Genomic DNA, 19,490 nt, shown 5'->3' with positions numbered 1-19,490 from the left:
CTGCCTTCAGAAAACATTTGGAACAATCACTTCCGAGGGGTGATTTCTGACTGTTGACGAAGACAACGTCATCTCTAGCTGCTCTTCGGGAAAAGTGTGATTTCACACCGTCCCTGAAGGCAACACCTGACACAACACCTGAGTCCGATCGATAGCTTCATGCAATTCCAAATCATTTTCAGTCTGTCTGGGTAATCGATGATTGTGCTGTGTCTGGAAGCCAGAAAGCAGAAAACTAAGCTTTGCTCCTTCGGTACAGTTAGCCCCCCCTCCGGGCGAAGTGTGTTCGTGCGTGCGTGCGTGCATGCCTTCATGATGCTGCTGCTGCGTCGAGTTCCAGCAATGAATGGCTGCCTGCGGCGTGGCGGAGGGACACACCATCACTATTAGCGAGGTTCCCGGGCGCCGCCGTTGCTACTCCTCTTCAAACGAGTTCCAGCGGCCAAGGGGGTGAGTGACTTGTGACACGCCGCCCAGCAGCAACGCACACGCGCGGTGCGATGCCCTTTCTTTTCCTTCCCTGGTCTTCGATTTTGGGGGTGGGTTGAACGAATTCAGTGGATGGTAGGTGACGCTTTTAAGTGTGTGTGTGGGTATGGAAGAAGCCATTCTTTTGAATTATTACACTACTTAAAAGTGAAGTTGAGCTAGCTACCGTGTGCAGTGGGGGGATGGGCGAGTGGAAAGTGGGCAAACTTTATCGCACCGACGGACTCGTCGTCGTCGCGGCGGCGGCGGGCTAGCCCACTAATCCCCCTCCATCCCCGCCTCTTCTTCTCGCGGTGAGTGGCTTCACGAGTCCGCCACTCATCCTACCGCATTCCACAAGGTTGCTGTATAAATGTTCGAATGTAATCAACGAGAATAAAGGCAATTTGGACAGTATTTGAGGGTTTTCGACTCCCTTCAACTGGGGGAGCCCGGCTTCTTGTCTCGCCACGCCGTGGAATCGTCCGTCTGTGTCCCGGAATGACCTGTTGATGTCGCGGTTCAACATATCGACCACCCTAGCAAAATGCGGGAGTCGGTCGAAGCGCGTCAACGAGAAATGTTGTTTATGTCATCAACGTGAAAGTACCGCATGCACGCACGCGACATTAAAATGGAGGGGGTCCAGTTCTGGTGCTTCATGGTGGCCCCTTTGGGCGCATTGAATGCGGCGGCGACGAAGGAGCGGGTAGCGGCTTCATTTTTCATCGTCTCGACCATTTTCCACTCAAACGCGTGAGTGAATGCGAACAAAAAGGAGAGGAGCTTTTTCCTCTCTTTTTTTGGTCTCTTCATTTCTGTCTCGTCGCCGCCCCCTCCTCTTCCTCCTTTCCCTCCCCTCCTCTCCTCTCCTCTCCTCTCTCACCACTCTCCCGCCCTCCCTCCCTCCCTCCCCGGCCCGGGCCAGCCGAGGACTCCCAAATCCCGCGGCTGGCTGGCTGGCTGGCTGGCACACGGCGGGGCACCGTCACGTCAGCTCGCTTCCCCCCTCTGCCCTGGTCCTCCGGCTCCCTGACGCTGTTCGGTGGCCCCCCTCCTCTCGGTACCGTCTGCTCCTCCTCCTCTGGCGAGACGTTGGCTGCGCTCGACTCGCACAAGTGAGGCAATTTCTCCCTTTCAACGGGCTTGATTTTGGGGTTAAGTTTTCTTGCGCTCGCGTTCCGCCGGGGGGCAGGGGGGGGGAACCTAGCCACATTTCAGCGCTCGAGTGCCCGCCGCCGAGGGCTGAGCACGTCGCCTCGGAGCTTGGCTTGGAAAGTATCAGCCACCTAGGGGATTTGTATTGCTGTCGTGCAAGCAATTTAGGCAGCTTTAAAAAATGCGTGAAGAGGTGTGTGGTGGCAGCAACGTTAGCCATAGCTTTAGCTCGCTACGTGCTAACAACATCGGCAGGCCACCCTTTTTAAAGCAGGAAACTGAGCTGAGTGATTCATGAGCTTCTCCAAGTAAGTCCGTGCAATACCTTTCACACTTTGACACGTGGAAGTGTTCGTCTTATGGCAAGGTTCAGCTGTTTTGAAGGGAGCACGGGGGCCCGGGTTCAAAGGTCAAGTGGTGGCAATTTGTCCTCATTACGTTTCCTGGATGCTGAGGTGACCCCGGTTGAACTGCCGCCGGGGAGGGGGGGAGGCAGCGAGCGCTTAGACGAGTATCCTTGGATGACATCTAGAGGCATAGATAACAGAATACTCAAGGAGGCAACGCATGCGACAGAGAAGTAGATTTGGAATGATGGGTTGGTTCGTTGCAGGGAGCTGCACGCTGTGATTTCCGATGAAGGTGACACCAAAGGTGATGGACTGATAATACAACATTTTGGCTCAATTGGAAAGTTGACGATGAGGACCGTGCAAGAGTTTTGGAGGGAAGTTCCAAAATGGTGGATTGAGATCTTTCTGCCATGACCGTGTAATCACCAGGACTGGCCCGCTTCAGTAAATCATCTTCGTACCCTACGTTGTGTGTCTGTGAGCCGGATCCCGTTTACGCTTCTGTATTTGGAAGGCTGAGGCAATGTTTGAAATGTGAATTTTGGGATGCTGACCTGTGCTCTGATACTAACGCACCGATACCACGTCATCATGAAGCTTCTGAGCAGGTGCAGTCGGAGCTTCGTAAACTCGGACGACGAGACTTTGTTAGCTGCTTGGCAATCCTGAAAAGCAAATTGGCTTTGGGGGCGACAGAGGTCGCGAGCCAATCTCGCGCTCCCGTCACTAAACTGTCACAGCACGGCCAATCAAGGAAAACAAGCGATAGAACATCTCTCCAGATGTCCCCGAAGTCTTATAGAGTGTACCGCTATTTTTAAGAAGGGCTCCCGGATCTCCTTTTAGTCACTTGATTTTGTGCCATCACGGCATCCGTATTCCGAATGACATTGACGTTCCACATTTGCAGTACTTCCTTCTTCATTGTGTGTGTGTGTGAGTGCGTGTGTGTCTGTGTGTGAGTGGCTGCTCATTGTTCAAATGGGGCACAAGGGGCCCCCGCTCCCTGGTTCAAAGGTCAAGTGACGCCAATTGAACTGTCTTTTTTGCTTCCCGGACAACCTCGCCGTCCCGCGTCCTCGGATGACGTCTGGAATGATCTGCGCCTTTTGTCTCGACTCTCAACGCTTCTCAACGCGCGTTATCGGCACGCCGGGCTTTAATTTATGAGGCACGGTGGCTTGTCGTCATGGCAACCGTCTGCTTTTTATTCACGCCGCCACACATATTTACACCCGGAAGCCGCGCCGTCGTCTCGACTGTCGCCAAAGTGCAAAATGTCAACATGGCGGATCGCGGCCGCGACCCGTTGCGCATTTTGACATCGGTTTTGCGGCTCAAACCGATTTGGCTTTTTTTGGCTACGCTAGCATCAACACTCATCACACAAATAACGAGTGCGGAAGCTGTCAGGTTTGAGCCGTTTGCCGTGTTCCCGAGGTCCTTGAAGGCAACAGCTGACACACGGAGGATGGATAGATGAGACATTTAAGGACAATTGGACAAATCACTCACTTGTGGATGGCCAAGTGAGTCACACTTGAACACAATCTATTATGAAGAGCGGATTATTTAGTGTGCCGTCGAGCGTCGCTCCGCTTTTTGATCACGGCTGGCTGTGACGTGGGAAACAGACGCGTTACATAAGTGGCTCCGCATTGACCGAGCGCCGGGGAAAATGCAAGAGTGGGCCACAAAGCATCCAAGAAAATGCCACAGAGTTGGACTACGCTGGCTGAGGCAATATATATATATATATTTTTTGCTTTGTCCTCTGCGCAGAGCCGCTGGCGGTGCCGGGCCCGGCGTGATGGCTCAGACGCTGCAGATGGCGATCCCCAACTTTGGCAACAATGTCCTGGAGTGCCTGAACGAGCAGCGTCTGCAGGGTCTCTACTGCGACGTCTCCGTGGTGGTCAAGGGACACGCCTTCAAGGTCCTTTGCACGCCGACACCGCCTCGTTTTCTCACTCACCGGTGTCGACTGTCCGTATCGAGCCCGTGCTCGTTTAAAAAAACTGAAAACGGCATTATAGTGCCCACTCGCACCTTCCACCAAGTTTGCCGCATTTTTCGTTTGTCAACTCGTTGGCCTTTGCGCCAAAGAATCCGCGTGCTCATTTTCCGAGAGTTCGCTCGAGCGAATCGTCCCCCCCCCCCCCCCCCCCGACAACAGGCTTAATGAGTCCCTCAGTGATTGTCGCGGCGCTCAATCGGCGAGATAAGAAAATAGCGCGCTGCACTCGGAGCCACGTTAAATGTTTTGTCTGCGCCCTCTCGCGTCTTCCGAAATTCCGAGTATTACCCCCCACCCCCAGGGGCGGTTTGCTTGCCATCACACGGCGCAAATAAAGACAAGAACAACAGCATTGCTCAAGTGAGGTAAAAATTAGGCGCAGCTTTCGTTTCTGCAATTTTGCGTCCGTCGGCGAACGGGCCCGGTCGGTTTCTTGGTACGTTTCTTTGCTGACGAAATTGCGTTTGCAGGCCCACCGCGCGGTGCTGGCGGCCAGCTCGTCGTACTTCCGCGACCTGTTCAATGCCGGCGGCGGCAAGAGCTCGGTGGTGGAGCTGCCGGCGGCCGTGCAGCCGCAGAGCTTCCGTCAAATCCTGGCCTTCTGCTACACGGGCCGCCTCAGCATGAACGTGGGCGACCAGTTCCTGCTCATGTACACCGCCGGCTTTCTGCAGATCCAGCAGATCATGGAGAAGGGCACCGAATTCTTCCTCAAGGTGCCGGCGGGACGCCGTCGGGCTGTCCGTCAAAACGGCGCATCGGCAAAAGTCTGCATTTTCTTTCTCTCTCTTTGGCAGGTTTCGTCCCCCAGCTGCGACTCGCAGGGCCTCCACGTCGAGGAGACGGAGCCGCAGAGTCCCCTCACTCCCACGGCGGGAGGGCCCGGCGCTACGCCGCTTGCCGCCAGAGCCGCCGCCTGCAAGGTGAAGACGGAGCAGACGGCCGCCGCTCCTCCATCGCAACAGGTGACAGGGTGGACTACCATATTTTACGGACTATAAGTCGCTCTGGAGTACAAGTCGCAGCAGCCATAAGATGCATAATAAAGAAGAAGAAAAACATGTATAAGTCGCATCCGGAGTATGTCGTAATTTTGGGGGAAATGTATTTGATAAAACCAATGGGAATAAATTGATTTTATAGTAATATATATATTATATATATATATAAACCATCGATATCTTTGGTCTCGGTGTTACTTATAAACAACTCGGCTAACCCCGGAAGTAGATGCTGCGCTCACGTCTGACTCATCGTCAGTTGGGGTTCCAATTAGTCCACAGGCCTGGTTTAGTGCGGTTTAGTCTGAAAATAACATGAAGTGATCAACTATACTAGTAAGTAAGTAATGTGTTAATGAGTAAGTAATAATGTGTTAATAATTTCACATATGAGTCACTCCTGAGTACAAGTCGCAGCCCGGCCAAACTATGAAAAAAAAAACTGCGACTTATAGTCCGGAAAATAGGGTACTTTCACGATTGCAACGGGGCCAAGAGGTTGTGGCGGAAGACCCTTTAGTCAAACACTATCATGAAAGACAGAGCTATCATTGCGTCACTTCTTCCCAATTGAATTCAATTGAAGCAAACAAATGGTTTTCCTTGTCTTCAGCCTGAGGGCTTCCCCTACTCGGTGGTCTGCATCCCGGTGGCTAAGCGGCTGTGGGAGGGGGGCAACGGAGGGGGCGCTTCCGGAGGCGCCCAAAGAAAGGCGGCGCGCTACTCTTCCTCCTCCTCCTCCTCATTCAGCTCCAACGCCGCTGCCCAGGATTGCTCCGGGCGGGGGTCCGCCCCTTCGTTACTGCCTGGGGGCGCCGCCGCCAACAACAGCAGCAGCAATAACGGCGGAACCCCTGAAGGCACCAGTCCCGGCACCCTCAGTCTATACACGAGCGACTCGCCCATCAGCTACCACGACGACGAGGAAGAGGACGAGATGACGGACGAGAGCGCCGAAGAGCAGTACAGGCAAATCTGCAACATTTACACCATGTACAGCATGCTCAACGCCAACGCCGCAGGTCAGCACCGCCACACTTCCCACGCCGCTATGGTTGTTCAAGTAGGTCTGATGTCTCCTTTGGCCCTCACAGTGTCCGGTGAGAAGGTGGAGGCGCTGCCTGACGCCGCCCCAGACGCGGGGCGGCGGGGCGGGCGCCCCCGGCAGGAGCTGGCGTCGCTGCCGTCGGAGCTCATCGGCCAGATCGGCAACCGCTGCCATCCCAAGCTCTACGAGGAGGGCGACCCGGCCGAGAAGCTGGAGCTGGTGAGCGGCACCGCCGTGTTCATCTCACGGGCGCAGCTCATGAACTGCCACGTCAGCGCCGGCACGCGGCACAAAGTTCTGCTCAGGCGGCTGCTGGCCGCCTTTTTTGACAGGTGAGTGACCTGTTTTTTTTGTTTTTTTTTAAATGCCTTCCTTCTTTTTAAAGGGTTTCAAAATTGTAAATATGTTGAAAATGATTACAATTGAAGTCACATTTTTATCTGTCATCCATTGGATCATTTTTATTGAAAAAAAATATATATACCAAATACTTAGCTATTAAAATGTTTGGCACACATTTTATTTTTTTATAAATTGAAAAAAAATATCTTTTAAAAATAGTATGGCGACATGGTTGACATTTATTTGAAATTGTTTGTTTTCACTTTTATTTTCATTCTACTATTTTTTAATGAAATGACATTTTTGTCACTGATCAATAAACGTGGAATAAAATCTATATTTTTTAAAATGTGTTTTTTTTCTATATCCATGAACTTACATTTGCTGTTTTTTTAAAAAAAAAATCCTCTCTCTCTCTCTCTCGCACGCTCTCTCTCTCGCACTCTCTCGCTCTCTCTCTCTCGCTATGTGAACACGCAGGAGCACGCTGGCCAACAGCTGCGGGACAGGCATCCGCTCGTCCACCAACGACCCGAGTCGCAAGCCGCTGGACAACCGAGTGCTGCACGCCGTCAAATGTGAGCCGCTTGCCGGCGGCCTCGCCAGGCGCGCTGCGCCGCTCGCCACCTAAACGTCCTCTTTTTCCTCAGTCTACTGCCAGAACTTTGCGCCCAGCTTCCGGGAGAGCGAGATGAACGCCATCGCCGCCGACATGTGCACCAACGCCCGGCGCGTGGTCCGCAAGAGTTGGATCCCCAAACTCAAACTCCTGATGGCCGACAGCGACGCCTATTCCACCTTCCTGGCCGACAACGTCAAGATGGACGCCGACGGGTTGGGCGGCGAGCAAGGCTTTGACGGCGCCTCCATGGAGGCGGCGACCGGGGGCGACGACAGCGGGGCGACGTCCGGCGAGGCCCTCCAGGACAGCGGCGGTGCCGGAGGAGACGACGGCGGCGCTTTGTTTTAAGTGAGTGAACGGAGCGACGGATGTTTGGACAGGCGGTCGCCCACCTTGCGGCCGCTTGCCGTGTTTCTCTCCCTCTTCAGCATCCCTCGCTTTTTGCCGGCCCGCACAACGCAGCATGTACCAGAACCCCGGGATTCTTCTCCCGTCTAGCCTGTGGCTCGCGCGCATCTCGCGCGGGCGGCCCTTCCTCCCGTGGGTGTGCTCGTGCCATACCCATTTTTCCTTCAATGCAATGCTAATGAGTGTTGCAATGGGAACCAAATCCTCCACACAAGTTTCATCAAAGTTGTCTTTTGGGTTCTGATCCGACTCCCTTTTCCACGTCATGTTTTCAACATTTGAGCACCTTATCCCCAACCGGGCTTTGCGTTTGAGAGGGCAGCAAAAAAACAAAAGCAAGCGATTCGAGTTCCTCTACCAATCGACGCCAGCCAGTCTTTTCTATCTGGTCTAATAGCTAAGCGCAATCTTAAAACTAAAGTGTTTACAATTCTTTTCTATGATTTGTTGTGACTTTTTTTTTTTTTTAATCCAAAGAGGTTTCATGGAATAAGTGCCTCCTCCCTCCCTGTACACCTGTGTGTGGGGGGGGGGGGGCACATTTCTTCCAGTACGCTGATTTAAACGCACCACCATAAATATACAGACAAGGAAGACGAGGACAGAGTGAGGCCCCGCTCCGCCCCGCCATGCCATGCCGCCTCCCCTCCCCTCCAAGACATTATGACTGCCTCATATGAGTGCGCATATGAGTGCGCATATTCATGCGTCTCCTCACACATTCCTTTTATGGCGTGTGTCAGACAGAGTGTCATCGCGTGCACGTTGAATGCTCATACTGCGTGGGCGGTATGTTTGTTTTTGTCTGCCGCACGCACACACACACACACACACGCGCGCGCGTACGTACTCGCGTGTGCATTTTCTGCGCCAAAACCACGTTCATATCCATTTGAATGTACAAATAAGGCCTTGTCTTCATCGATGGCTTTTAAATGGAGCTCCAATGCTAAAAACGTGCACGTCACGAGCCTCATCCCAAATCCTTCAACTTTCTGCCTGTTAGTTTTTGGGGATTGGTTTAATGCACTTTTTTTTTTTCTTTTTTTTTTTAGGCAGGGAAAAAATGAGGATGGGAGGGTGTCTGTCTGTCTGTCTGTCTGTCTGTCTGTCCGTCTGTCCGTCCTCTCTCCACCCACAATCGGAAGCGCGATATCGACCAGACCGTTGAACCGAGCGAATTCTAATCGTGCCAGACGTGAAGGAAAGGAGAAAGGGAGGAGGAGGAGGAGGAGGGGTGTGTGTTAATCTCCTAGGACAGGCGAAGAGCCACTGCGGCAGTCGCAATCCAGACGCAAGCAGGAAGCTTCTCGAATTTAAACACCTGCACTGCATGTTTGTTTACGTAAACCTCTGCAGCCCCCCCCCCCCCAAATGGACGCTCCGAGGGCGCCCCAAAAAAAAAAAAACATCAACAAAAAAACTTTGCCCTGCGCTCATGTTGCACTAAAAATCTGAACGCAAGGGACCCTTTTTGAAACGCTGCAATCTGATGCTGACCACCATGACAAAGGTCCACAACAGTAACATAATAGAAAGGAGCAAAGAAATGGTGGCCGCTGTGATGGTTTTTAAACGTGATCTAACGGAGGCTGAAATTGAAACGTCGGAAAGCGTTGGCATGAATCCTGCGATTATTGCCGCGCGCAGAGCTTCCCAAAAAAAAAGCATTTGTTGTAGCTTTCGCAGAAATGTCCCTTTGAGATCCGTCTTCATTTCACATATTTGGCCAAAAAGTTGGACATCAAACTTGACGTTTTGAAGAGCTTTCGTTCTATACATTTCACTAAAACGTCTTTGTACGATTTGTTTACACGTGAACCTGTAGCTGTGGAGAAGCGAGATCCTACTCCCGATTAACATGCGTACGACCGACCGCTTTTAGTTGTATCATAGTTTAGAGAAAGAAGCACGTATTTTTGCATCCTTAAGGGGGCGGGGTTATTGTACAATGATTTTAGCTTTTTTAATTTTTTTTCTTTCGCTTTTATTGCAATTGTGGTGCTGAGACGGGCGGACATCCTTTTGAATGTTCCTGAAAACCACAATTCTCGCATCTTTGCACCTTCCCCCCAAACGGTATGAATCTTTTTGCGCTAATCTACGACTTGTCAAAAATGACAAACGACTGCCATGTCCGATGACTTTTTCTTGCAAATGACATTTATTTTCTCCCCTTACAAAGTCCAACGTGTTGAATATCGAAGAGTCTTTAGTTAAAAGGTAGCGATTGTAATGCTGGGATGTCAAAATGTTCTTGTTTTTTTTTTATCTTTGTAATGAGAAGGCTTTTTCTTGCAAGATGACACCGTTTGTCTTGCAAAAAGTACAATTTTATTGTGATGGCTTTTTTCCTCATTACGCTTTTTTTTTTTCCTTTAAAATTGCCAAATTTGTCCTTTTTTCAACTTGATTCAAATTCACAAAATTTAGAACTAATTATTCAAGCCAAAATTGTTTTGGGGTTGTTTTTTTTTTTTTTCTTCTCATGACTCCAGTCGTACAATATTGGGACTGACTGAAATGTTTTGGGTCTCGTTTCCTACAGCATAAAAAAAAGAGAAATCCGCACCTTACTTTTGACACATTTCTGACTTGCTTCTCGTTTAAATGTGGATTTCTCCCATTGCGACTATTCTTCGTCATCATGTAGCAGCAGCATTGTGAAATATGACTCCCTTGCAATGCTACGAGAATATAGTGGACTCGACTCAGAACTTTTGTCATCTTAGGACTTTTTGCTTTTATTCTTTCCAAGGTTAGTTTGGTAAATTTGACTCTGGTGTAGCGGCGCTGGACAAGTCGGGGTTTTGAGTGCTGAGGTCTAAAGACTATTGTGGCAAAAAAAATGAGCTGACACGATGGCTTGATTTTCAAGCATTTTGTATCACTGAGAGGTCAGAAGCTTGCGAATTTTGATTTGAGTATATTATTAAGGAGAATCGTCGTAATTGTTGGCAAAGCTGCAAGGCGACTGAACGTTTTTCCGAATCAAGGCCAACAAACAAAAATACAATCAATGAATCCAAAGTGAGTTGACTTGAAATCAGCGCTGCTGCCTGAATGTTTTTCCTCGCCGCGACCGGAGGGCGATGTCCCCTGTAGCTTTGATTGTAATTTGTTTTTTTGGGGGGGGAAAAGTCTATCACTGTATTCTTGCGCGCACCTTAAAAGCAGAGCGCTAACGCTAATGTGATCTTGTCAACTCCTTAACACGTCCTATAGAGACCATATGGGGAAATTGTACGCCGTCCGTCTGTTTTGTTGCCGGCCTTTCGCTGGGAGGTGACAAAAGGGAGCGGTTGTTTCGATTTGAAGAAATCACCTTTGGGGAAGCCCGAGATGGCACTAAAACCCCTTGCACCTTTGTGAGCATGCTCAATTTGTCGCTTCCTTTTTGGAGGCTGTAACGGGACAAGGTCTGAGGATTGGGGCAGGCAGGGTGGTGCTTTTTCTACTTTGAGTTTTTAACCTTGTATCTTTTTGTACTTGTCTTTTTTTTGATGCCTTGTGTTAACTGTAGTAAGGACACTCGAGAGCCAACATCAGGTGGAATTTGTCGTTTTCCTCCGATGTGTGGGAAAAGGTGGCGAGTTTTCTTTGTTGTCGTACGATAGAGGCCAAAAAAACCCCAAAATGTTCGGATGACCGCCATAACATTTTGCGAAAGGAATGTCAAAGGAAAACTCCACCCCGCAAACACGGTCAATCCCGATTTAGACTGGCTGAAACTTTTTGTAAAATGGCGAGTTTTACGACTTTTTTGAGGGGTCTTGAGACTTTTTGGGGGCGTTACAGTTCTGAACTTTCTCACTCCCAATGTAGATTGAAAATTTGCCTGCACTGCTTTGAGGTCATCACTAAAGTTTCAAATGTTTCAGTTGTTTTTTTTTCCCCAACACAAAGACCTTCATTCAAAGTTCAATTTGTCCAAACGGCAGAAGTGGACGGTCAGTCTTCAATTAGATTCGAAATTCTCCTGGCGTGGGGTGGATTTTTCTTGTTACGGCCCCCTGGTGGCGATGTGGTGAATGTCCCATTTAAAAATAAAAAAGAAAAAAAAAATCAAAGCTGGTCAAACTTGAGAAAGGCGGCCCGACCCGCCAGAGACAAATCACACAAACACGCTCTTTAGATACGTGGTAACCTCGGAAGAAGCCGGAGCGCGCGCACCCTCAGGGTGTGCGTGCGCTCGGCTTTGCATGCTCGTGCAGTTTTTGTTTCCTGCAATAAGGAAAAAAAAAGTTTTACCTCGGAAGCTCTCAGCCATTTGCAATGGCAGGTAACGCGCACGCTCTACTTTAAGGGGGGGGGGGGGAAATCACATAATGGTTTGACACTTTGCGAAATTCTGAATTTTTGGTGGTATTGTATTTTCTGAAATGATAACATTTTCTAAAAAGTAGTATTTTCCCCCTCTAATAGTCCAACTTGTGTGTAGTTCTGTCTGATGATTTTTTTTGTTTAACTTGCAACATTCCGATTTTATGCTCATTGGATTGGAATGTTTTTTTCAAATTTTCCGCTTCAAATGTTCATTCAGATTTTCTCTAGTAAATTCATTACTTTTGAGATTTTCTGTCTTTCAATACCATTATTGGTGAATTTCAATTTCCTCCCAAAGAATCTGGTTTATTCACCGCCGCTAAGACGTCCATCCATCAAATTGTCTAATTTTACAATATTTCATATGAGACGTATCAAGTAAAATACCCTTTTGTCTTGTCTTTTTTTGTAAAAATACCTCCACAGACTTTTTTCCCCTTCTCCTTCTTCCCTTAAACAAGTGACACGTTGACCTGCCTGCTGTGAGTCCATGCAAAACACTGTTTTACCTCACACGTCGCCATAGCAACCGTGAAGGACGCTCGTCTCTGGTGTTCTTTGTCCCCTACGTCCGCTATGTCGAATAAATCGCTTGTTGATCAATTTGAATGTACAGTACGTGTATATAAAAAGTGTGGCAGCACTCTGCAGCATGATCTTTTTCTTCTTTGTCAGGCGAGCCGTTCATTTGAGGCAAATAAAAGTAAATGCAGTAACAAATACCACGACCAGAATGTCAGAAGCCCTGCCCCCTCATGTGTTCAAAGTACCAATGACTTGTGAATTCCCAACTGTGACCCACCAGTACTGATCATAATACTTTTGGGGGAAAAAAGAAAGAAATGAATGAATGATAATTGCACATTACCTAATGTAAAGCGAAAAGAAAGCAGACTGAACAACGAGGATTCGATCTGAATAAAATCAAATGTTTGTAACGGAACGTGTTTTGTTTTGCTGCCACCGTGTGGTCAAAAATGTCACCTTGTTATTTTGCCCACAAATGCTTTTTACTGTGCGTCGTGCCAAATTGAATTGGGGTTTCAAGTTGCAGCAAAAGGGTTAGGGTTATCAGTTTAGTGTTAGGGTTCCAAGAGGTTTCGCGGTGCCGGAGTCGCTTTGGCGTCACCAATGAATGGTTCGGGTTTCATGCCCGGGTCACCGTTTGGCATTTGAAGACCAGGACCGGATGATAGTTTTACAATGGCGTTTTAAGTCTGTTAGCGCTCCGAAGTCTAGCTAAACTACACGCGCACGCTTGACCATTAAATTGGGTTGACCTTGAAGGAATGAGGTCAAACGATTCTGACCCCATTCCTTCAACCTTGTGCGTGCATGCGGGCGACAGACACAAGGATGCGTGCGCTGAGTCACACGCGTGAGGAGCGAGCGAGCGAGCGTGCGTGCAGTTGCTAGACGGCACCCAAGATGCGGAGCGCACACGCAAGTGCTCCCTCGGAATGATGGCATGCAGACCTCCACCGAGCCGATACTTTGAACGCCGGAATTTGGCAGATGTGCCAAGATTGGCGACTATTGTGCAAGAAATACAGATTTATATTTGGAGCCAATGTAAATGACTAAACTCAAATCTAAAACACATTTTAAAACCAAAAGGAACTCGTCGTTTATCAAAATGAATCGTACGCTGTACACACAGTAACGATTGAACAAAAATAGAATTTCCAAATGACGTCATAACAGCTTCATTCAAAGCCCAGCTGAGGGGTGCACGGCACGAGCCTCCTTCCTTCCCCACGTGAGCAACATGGACTTGCTCTTCGTCGCCTGTGCGGCGGCCGCGGCTCATCCTCTCCACGCGTCAACCTCCACGATGCCGAGAAGAAGAAGAAGCAGAGCACCTGACAGACAGGTAAGAAGCAGCCATTTGTCTGATTAGAAAGTGCCCGTCCCATGTTGGTTGGTTGGTTGTTTGTTTGTTTGTTTAATCAGCCCCCGAAGCCACTTTGACTTGGCACCATGAAATTTGCCAAGCACGTCAAACGCGAGTAGAAGCCATGCGTCGAGCTCGAGCCCATCGAGGGCATTTTTCATTCGGCATCGTGACATTTGCTCGTCACGTCAATCATGAAAGAACCCGCAAAACACTCGAGTCTCTCAGCGGGAAGGCAGGCAGGCGCCATTTTAGTTTGACGAGCCCATTTTGGACTTTGATTTTCTGCCCTCTGCAGTGTATTTGGCCCTTGACGCCTGAAATTCGGCAGGCAGGCAGGCGTGTCTTTGGTGAGCAGAGACAGAGACCAGACCAGACCAGACCCTGTCGCAAAAGGACAAAGTCCAGACGCAAGCGGACGTGGTAGCGTACTTGATTGTGTCCAGCTTCATGGGGAACTTGGCTTGCGAGCACCAGCTTTGTTGGAAAGCTGACTTTGTGAGCTCTGCGCTTGTTTGAAACCTGAAGCAATTGTTGAATTGGGACCCTGTCATGAAACCAAAACCATGTCCGGAAAGCCTACTTGAAGACCCTCTAGTTTCACACTCACCACTTGAAATGGCAAGCAACGTTCTTTTGAAACCTTCAGCCCGCTTTGAAAGGCTTGTTTGAAGCAATTCTTGAAACGCTCGTTTGAAGCCCTTGCCAATCATTCTCAAAGCCATATTGATTTTTAGAGACATCATTTGATACCTTAACCAGTTATGGAAAGCCTAACCCTGGCTTGAAACCGTTAGCATTAGCGGCCATTTTTGTATGGACTGTTGTAGGCTCTCTGGCTGACTGCTGCCTTTGCTCTGCACGGGCAGTACTCTGACACACGGCCACGGCCGCGGCCACCCTGAGGCACAGTCCTGAGCGTGCACAATGTCTCATCAATGTCCCTTGTGGAGACTTTGACTGGTGAGCATTTGTTCTGATTTGGCAGCAGCAGCCAGTGCATGTTGCGCACGCACGCACACAGAGCAGGGGGGGAAAAAAAACACGATTGCGTTTCTCATGACTGGCAATCGATGAGACAGACAGACTGACAGCAGCTTGTTTGTTTCAGTGGCGGATTTTTTTTCTTCATTTTCTCTACAAAATCAAGGATTTTTTTCAAGCGCATACGACGGACGGCCAGCTTAAATCAGCACAATTTTGGGGGTGGCAAAGGACTGTCTCATGGTGTTTCTTGGCTTGCTGTGCAGCTCCATGTGGCCCCGCAGCCAAAAAGACGTCACGACGGGGCGGCCCCGCTCGGCGGGCCCGCCGCCGCCCATCAGCGGCAGCAGCGTGGGGCCCAACCCCACCTATTTCCACGCCGTGGGCCCCGCGCCGCCCTCCGTCCTGCCGGTGCGCAGGAGGGGGGCGCTGGTGGCCCAGCGTGACGTCATCTTGGCCCACCAGGAGCACAAGCGGCTCAATACACCCAAGGCTAGGAGGAAGCGCTGGGAGTGAGTAACACCCTTTCATTTTCAACACGTGTGTGTGTGTGTGTGTCTGTGTGTGCGCGTGCGTGCTTGCGCATTGTAGTAGCGTGTGTGTGCGTGTGTATTTCGAAACTTTTATGACTTGGTTTAGTTCTTTCGTTCTAAAACGAATCGGTTGATAAATTCACGATCGATTTGGGTCTTGTCGATGATGTGATGAAAGTGATGCGTGACATCCACTCACTAGTTTCCGTTAGTGCAAGATTTCATCACTTATATTCTTGAAATGGTGCGAAAATTCTGAAGTGACATTTCAACAAGTTATCATATATGTATATTTTCATTTAAATACATTTCTAAATGAAATCGACCAACTTGAATCAGTACTTTTTGTAAACAAATGCCAATCATGGAAATGGATGGAAATCTGCTTTGTGTCATGAGTAAAATGAGCGTTTGATAAGAAATGTATTCAAATGTGAATTCATTCATTAAATTTAGCGGAGGAATAAACCAAGAACAAAATGTCATTCTGAAAAGAATTTGTACTCTCGAGCCACACACAGACCTATGTGGCGATGCAGGTTTCCTTCCGACCGCTAGATGTCGCGAGACTCGCAGAAAAGACCAGGGTCGCTCACCACGCAGCGATGGCGCAAAGAGGATTTCCGACTAAATGTCTTTAGTGCATTTTAAGAAGATTAAATGAGATTAGACGATCAAAGGAAATGAAATGAGACATTTGGCCGCTTGTCTTGACAGCACATTCATTTTATTCGCTCTTCAATCTTGCGCCTGGTTGTTGCTGATGCGTCGCGTCGTTGGCGTCGCGTCGATGGCGTTGCGCCGATGGCGTTGCGCTCTCGCGGCTCCGTCTCACAATCAGCTAATAGTCTCGGTGCAGCGACAGCGCCTTTGCCGGAATCCAATGACAACGCCAGCAATTAGTTAATTCCTCCGCCGACGTCAGCGGTCCTCGTAAATTGTCGGAAACGCTCGACTTTCCGAACATCAACCGCCGAGTTTAGTTTGGAAGGTGATCTGTGTGCGCGTGCGCGTGTCTGTGCGCGTTGTCAAGTTTTTGGGTACTTTGCTTCTTTGCATTCCCATTCAAGAGTTCATTCCTTAAAAATATATCACTCTTTTTCATCAATTACTTAAAAAAAGTTTAGCTTTTTTTTACATTTATTAACATTTCTATGTCTACAAACAACAGGAAAAACACGAAATGACATTTTTAATAAATGAATGCAGAGAGGAATTAAGCATAGACAAACTTGGACATCAAATTGACGCTTTTAACGAACGACTTCCAGTTCCCTATTTCAATTTCGATTCGGAATTTCCTTTGAAATATTTTTTGCCTTTGAATTATGAGGTTACACTTCGACCCCAAAAATGAGGCCTTCGTGCGTGTGTATGCGCGCGCGCGCGTGCTCCTCGCCTGCCGGGCGAGATGGGTGGGGAGGGAGGGAGGGAGGAAGCATGCGGGGGCGGTCTCCAGCAGGGAGCTACCACAACTTCCTGCGGGGGTTGCCTGCGTGAACGCGCACACAGGCGCACCTCCCCACGCTCGCTTGCTTTCCTCCTCTGCCTGAGTTTTCCCGACAAGGCTGTGCGCTTCCGGCAGTGGCCATGCATGCCAAGGGGCTTGCTTTCATCACGCCTGCGGGCGTTTGACGGGAATCGCGTGACGCAGTGGCCTGGCGCGCACGCAAGCTCCACGCGCGGAAAACAGACGCTTGTCAGGAAACGGCTCCTTTTTTTAAGGCAGCAAATTCTCTCTCTCGTTATACGTTCCCGGAAGGTTCCTGTCTTCCATCTGATCCGATTGGTCATCAATTCGCCATGGAGAAAAAAAAAAATCGAATGATGGAAATGAGCTAATGTCAGGTCAAAAAGTCAGGTTTTCTCCTTGCAAACGAGCTGGGAACGGAAGTTTGACTTGACTTTGTGTCACCTGCCCGGCTGACGCTTGTTTGCCAGATGGCGCCTGCTCGTGTGAAAGTTTTCAGCACCTCGGGCAGCTCCGGGGGGCCTTGGAACGCTGTCAGCACACTCTAAAATTGTGCTGAAATCACCGTTGGCCGCCTTTTTTATTTAATTTTGTTTTCTGATGGAGGGATAAAGCAAAAGGTCTGAGCGAGAGCTGCGTTTTGGTGTGGAGCGCCAGCAGATTGCCGGCTGGCTGGCTGGCGGGCGGGCGGGCGGCAGCGCCTCTTTGGGATGCTTCAAACAGCAGTCAGATGTGCAGCCAGACTAGCAGAAGGCTTGGCTGAGTGAATGAAAAAGAAAAGCAAAAAACAATTCCTGAAAATAACTGCACGGTCTCTGAAAGACCAACAAAACTCGCCCAAACTTGCTTTTCAGCGGCAAACTCGCTCACCAAGGAACTGCAATGGGGTGGGGTGCGGGGAGGAAAAAAAACGGAAAGTTTTTGTGTTTGCTTTTAAAAATGTATTTCGATTTAAGCTTTTGTTTTTGAGTCCAAATATCTTCCGTACTGTAATATGATACAGCGTTGACTTTTTAGCAGTTAAAATGGCAACTAGAGGTGATGTCTTTAACGTTAAAATTGTTAAAAGTGCATTTCTATACTGATAAATAAAATGTCTGCGTGGGAGCTTGCAACATTCAAATGAGACTTTTCCAAAATGTGGCCCTCTTATTAAAAACAACCTTCTGTCTGATGTCAACTGGACACGGCCCCTTTTTTCGTCACACATTTGTGACATCATGGCCTAACCGCCTTTTAAGGTCATACGTGTGACCTTTTGAGATTTACATGAATGTGCCACTTTGTCACTCTCCTTCCCCATCCCGGCGGACGGCGTCACTTCCTGTCTGCGCCGCTTGATGGAGCAAATCAATTTCAAACAAGTCACTCGCCACTGATGACTGTTGATTTCCCACAGTTAGAAAACCCCCCCCAAAAAAACAAGAACTTGAAATGTCTGACGTTAACCACAGTAGATATAAAAAGTCTACACACCCCTGTTCAAAAACCAAATGTCATTTATTCTGCAATTAGCGTCGGCCACCCAAAAACTGAATGGAAAGCATTTTCGTCACGCACGCACGCACACAAAGCAAGATTATCCTTTAAATCCTTTCTTATAGCCAACGTTCATTGGGCCACACCCCTGGCTTCTAAGAATGCCATTTTTTCACCCGCAAAAGCCGAATGCATTTATTTTGGGGTGCTTGCAGGAAAGGCCAGCGGGCGAGAGGCGGAGGCGTTGGGGGTGCGCTGGGGGAGGCACCCCCCTCCCCCCCCGCCGCGCGCGTTGCCAGGTCTGTCCGCCGCTCTGCGCGGCGCTCGCCCTGCTTTCGTCAGCTCAGATGCTGAGCGAGCGCGCGCGCGCGCACCGCCAACACGACAGCCCCCGCGAGTGCAGAAGAAGAAGAAACAGATTGAAAGGGGGCTTGAGGGGAGGAAAAAAAAGAAGGAACCAGCCAGCCAGCCAGCCAGCCAGCCAGCTTGTGGTCCGAGGAGTGATGGCGCTGGGCTGGGCTGGGGGCTGCCTCCTCCGTGCACCTTTTGGCGGCAGAGGAGGATGAAGACGAGCGCCTCGACGCTCCTTTTTCCCCTCGTTGAGGACCATGTCCTCCTCCGCTCGGTCTCTGGCCAGGATTCCGCTTCCTCCCTGCGTTATGGATTATAAATGATCCTGGCCAAGGAGTTTCTACTTGCACGAGGAGGAGGAGCAGAAAGACCAAGAGGTGAGGACATTTGAGCGCCCCAGCAATCACGCCCAAAAAGCGACGACCGACGCCTCGGTGCTGGGGAGGAGGAGGAGGAAAAAGATGTGGAGGGGGGTGGGGGGGGGTGCCGCACCGTCCATCATCAAACATCAACAAATGTCAGCAGGCTTTCGGGGAAGCCCGCCAGCCGGCGTAAGCCGACTGGCGCGGCAACATTGCGGATATTTGCCAGGCACGCCGTCGATCAATTATTAAAACGCTCCTCAGCTTTTGCCGATTTTTTTTTTTCTTTTTCTCCATTTGTTTTCCCCCTCTTCTTGCACAGAGAAGTGAGAGAATGAAATAAACGAGGGGGTGGTGGCAGATAGGGGTACGCCGACCGACGGGGGGGAAACCAACTGCGGATGCTGTCGGGATGCGGTAGGCTGCTGAGAGAAGGGGAGGAGGTGGGGGAAGGACAGCGACGCAGTCTCCCGCACGAGTGGAGATGATCATCTATGCAGCCAGCAAATGGAGTTGATTTGCGTTGTATTTTTTTTTTTTTTTTTTTGGAAGTAGCTCTGGTCATTAAGCGCCGTTGATAAAGCGCCTCCCCGCCCACCCGCATGGAGGTGTCCCCCCGCCACCGCGTCTGGAGCGAGAGGAGGAGGCCGCTAGTTCTCCTCCGAGCTTCCTT

At 49.7% G+C, this 19,490-nt stretch overlaps 2 protein-coding genes across 19 annotated transcripts in view; both read left to right on the top strand.

Moving 5' to 3' along the window:
* Positions 1-95: 95 nt before the first annotated feature.
* LOC119123592 (nucleus accumbens-associated protein 1-like) lies at positions 96-12,578 on the top strand. 4 transcript variants are annotated; one of them, XM_037252807.1, is made up of 8 exons: positions 96-450; positions 3,762-3,915; positions 4,467-4,712; positions 4,794-4,961; positions 5,611-6,019; positions 6,092-6,377; positions 6,868-6,965; positions 7,038-12,578. In XM_037252807.1, exons 1-8 carry the CDS (start codon positions 347-349, stop codon positions 7,355-7,357), a joined length of 1,785 nt encoding a protein of 594 aa, XP_037108702.1. In that variant the 5' UTR covers positions 96-346; the 3' UTR covers positions 7,358-12,578. The 4 variants fall into 4 exon arrangements, with proteins under 4 accessions (XP_037108702.1, XP_037108729.1, XP_037108720.1 ...); XM_037252834.1 differs by lacking the exon at positions 96-450 and adding an exon at positions 475-564; XM_037252825.1 differs by lacking the exon at positions 96-450 and adding an exon at positions 1,029-1,586.
* Positions 12,579-18,431: 5,853 nt separating this feature from the next.
* Positions 18,432-19,490, top strand: part of cacna1ab (calcium channel, voltage-dependent, P/Q type, alpha 1A subunit, b) — a 38,398-nt gene continuing 37,339 nt past the window's right edge. For 11 of the 15 annotated variants that reach the window (XM_037247942.1, XM_037247901.1, XM_037247910.1 and 8 more), the window contains exon 1: positions 18,436-18,832. The gene's annotated coding sequence lies outside the window, so the exon portion shown is untranslated. Of the gene's footprint in view, positions 18,833-19,490 lie in introns of all 15 variants that reach the window. The other 4 variants (XM_037247919.1, XM_037247928.1, XM_037247935.1 and 1 more) reach the window with 3 other exon arrangements.

This window comes from Syngnathus acus, chromosome 1 (assembly GCF_901709675.1).
Source record: "Syngnathus acus chromosome 1, fSynAcu1.2, whole genome shotgun sequence".
Classification (NCBI taxonomy): Eukaryota; Metazoa; Chordata; class Actinopteri; order Syngnathiformes; family Syngnathidae; genus Syngnathus; species Syngnathus acus.
This window is presented reverse-complemented; position numbering and strand designations above follow the sequence as displayed.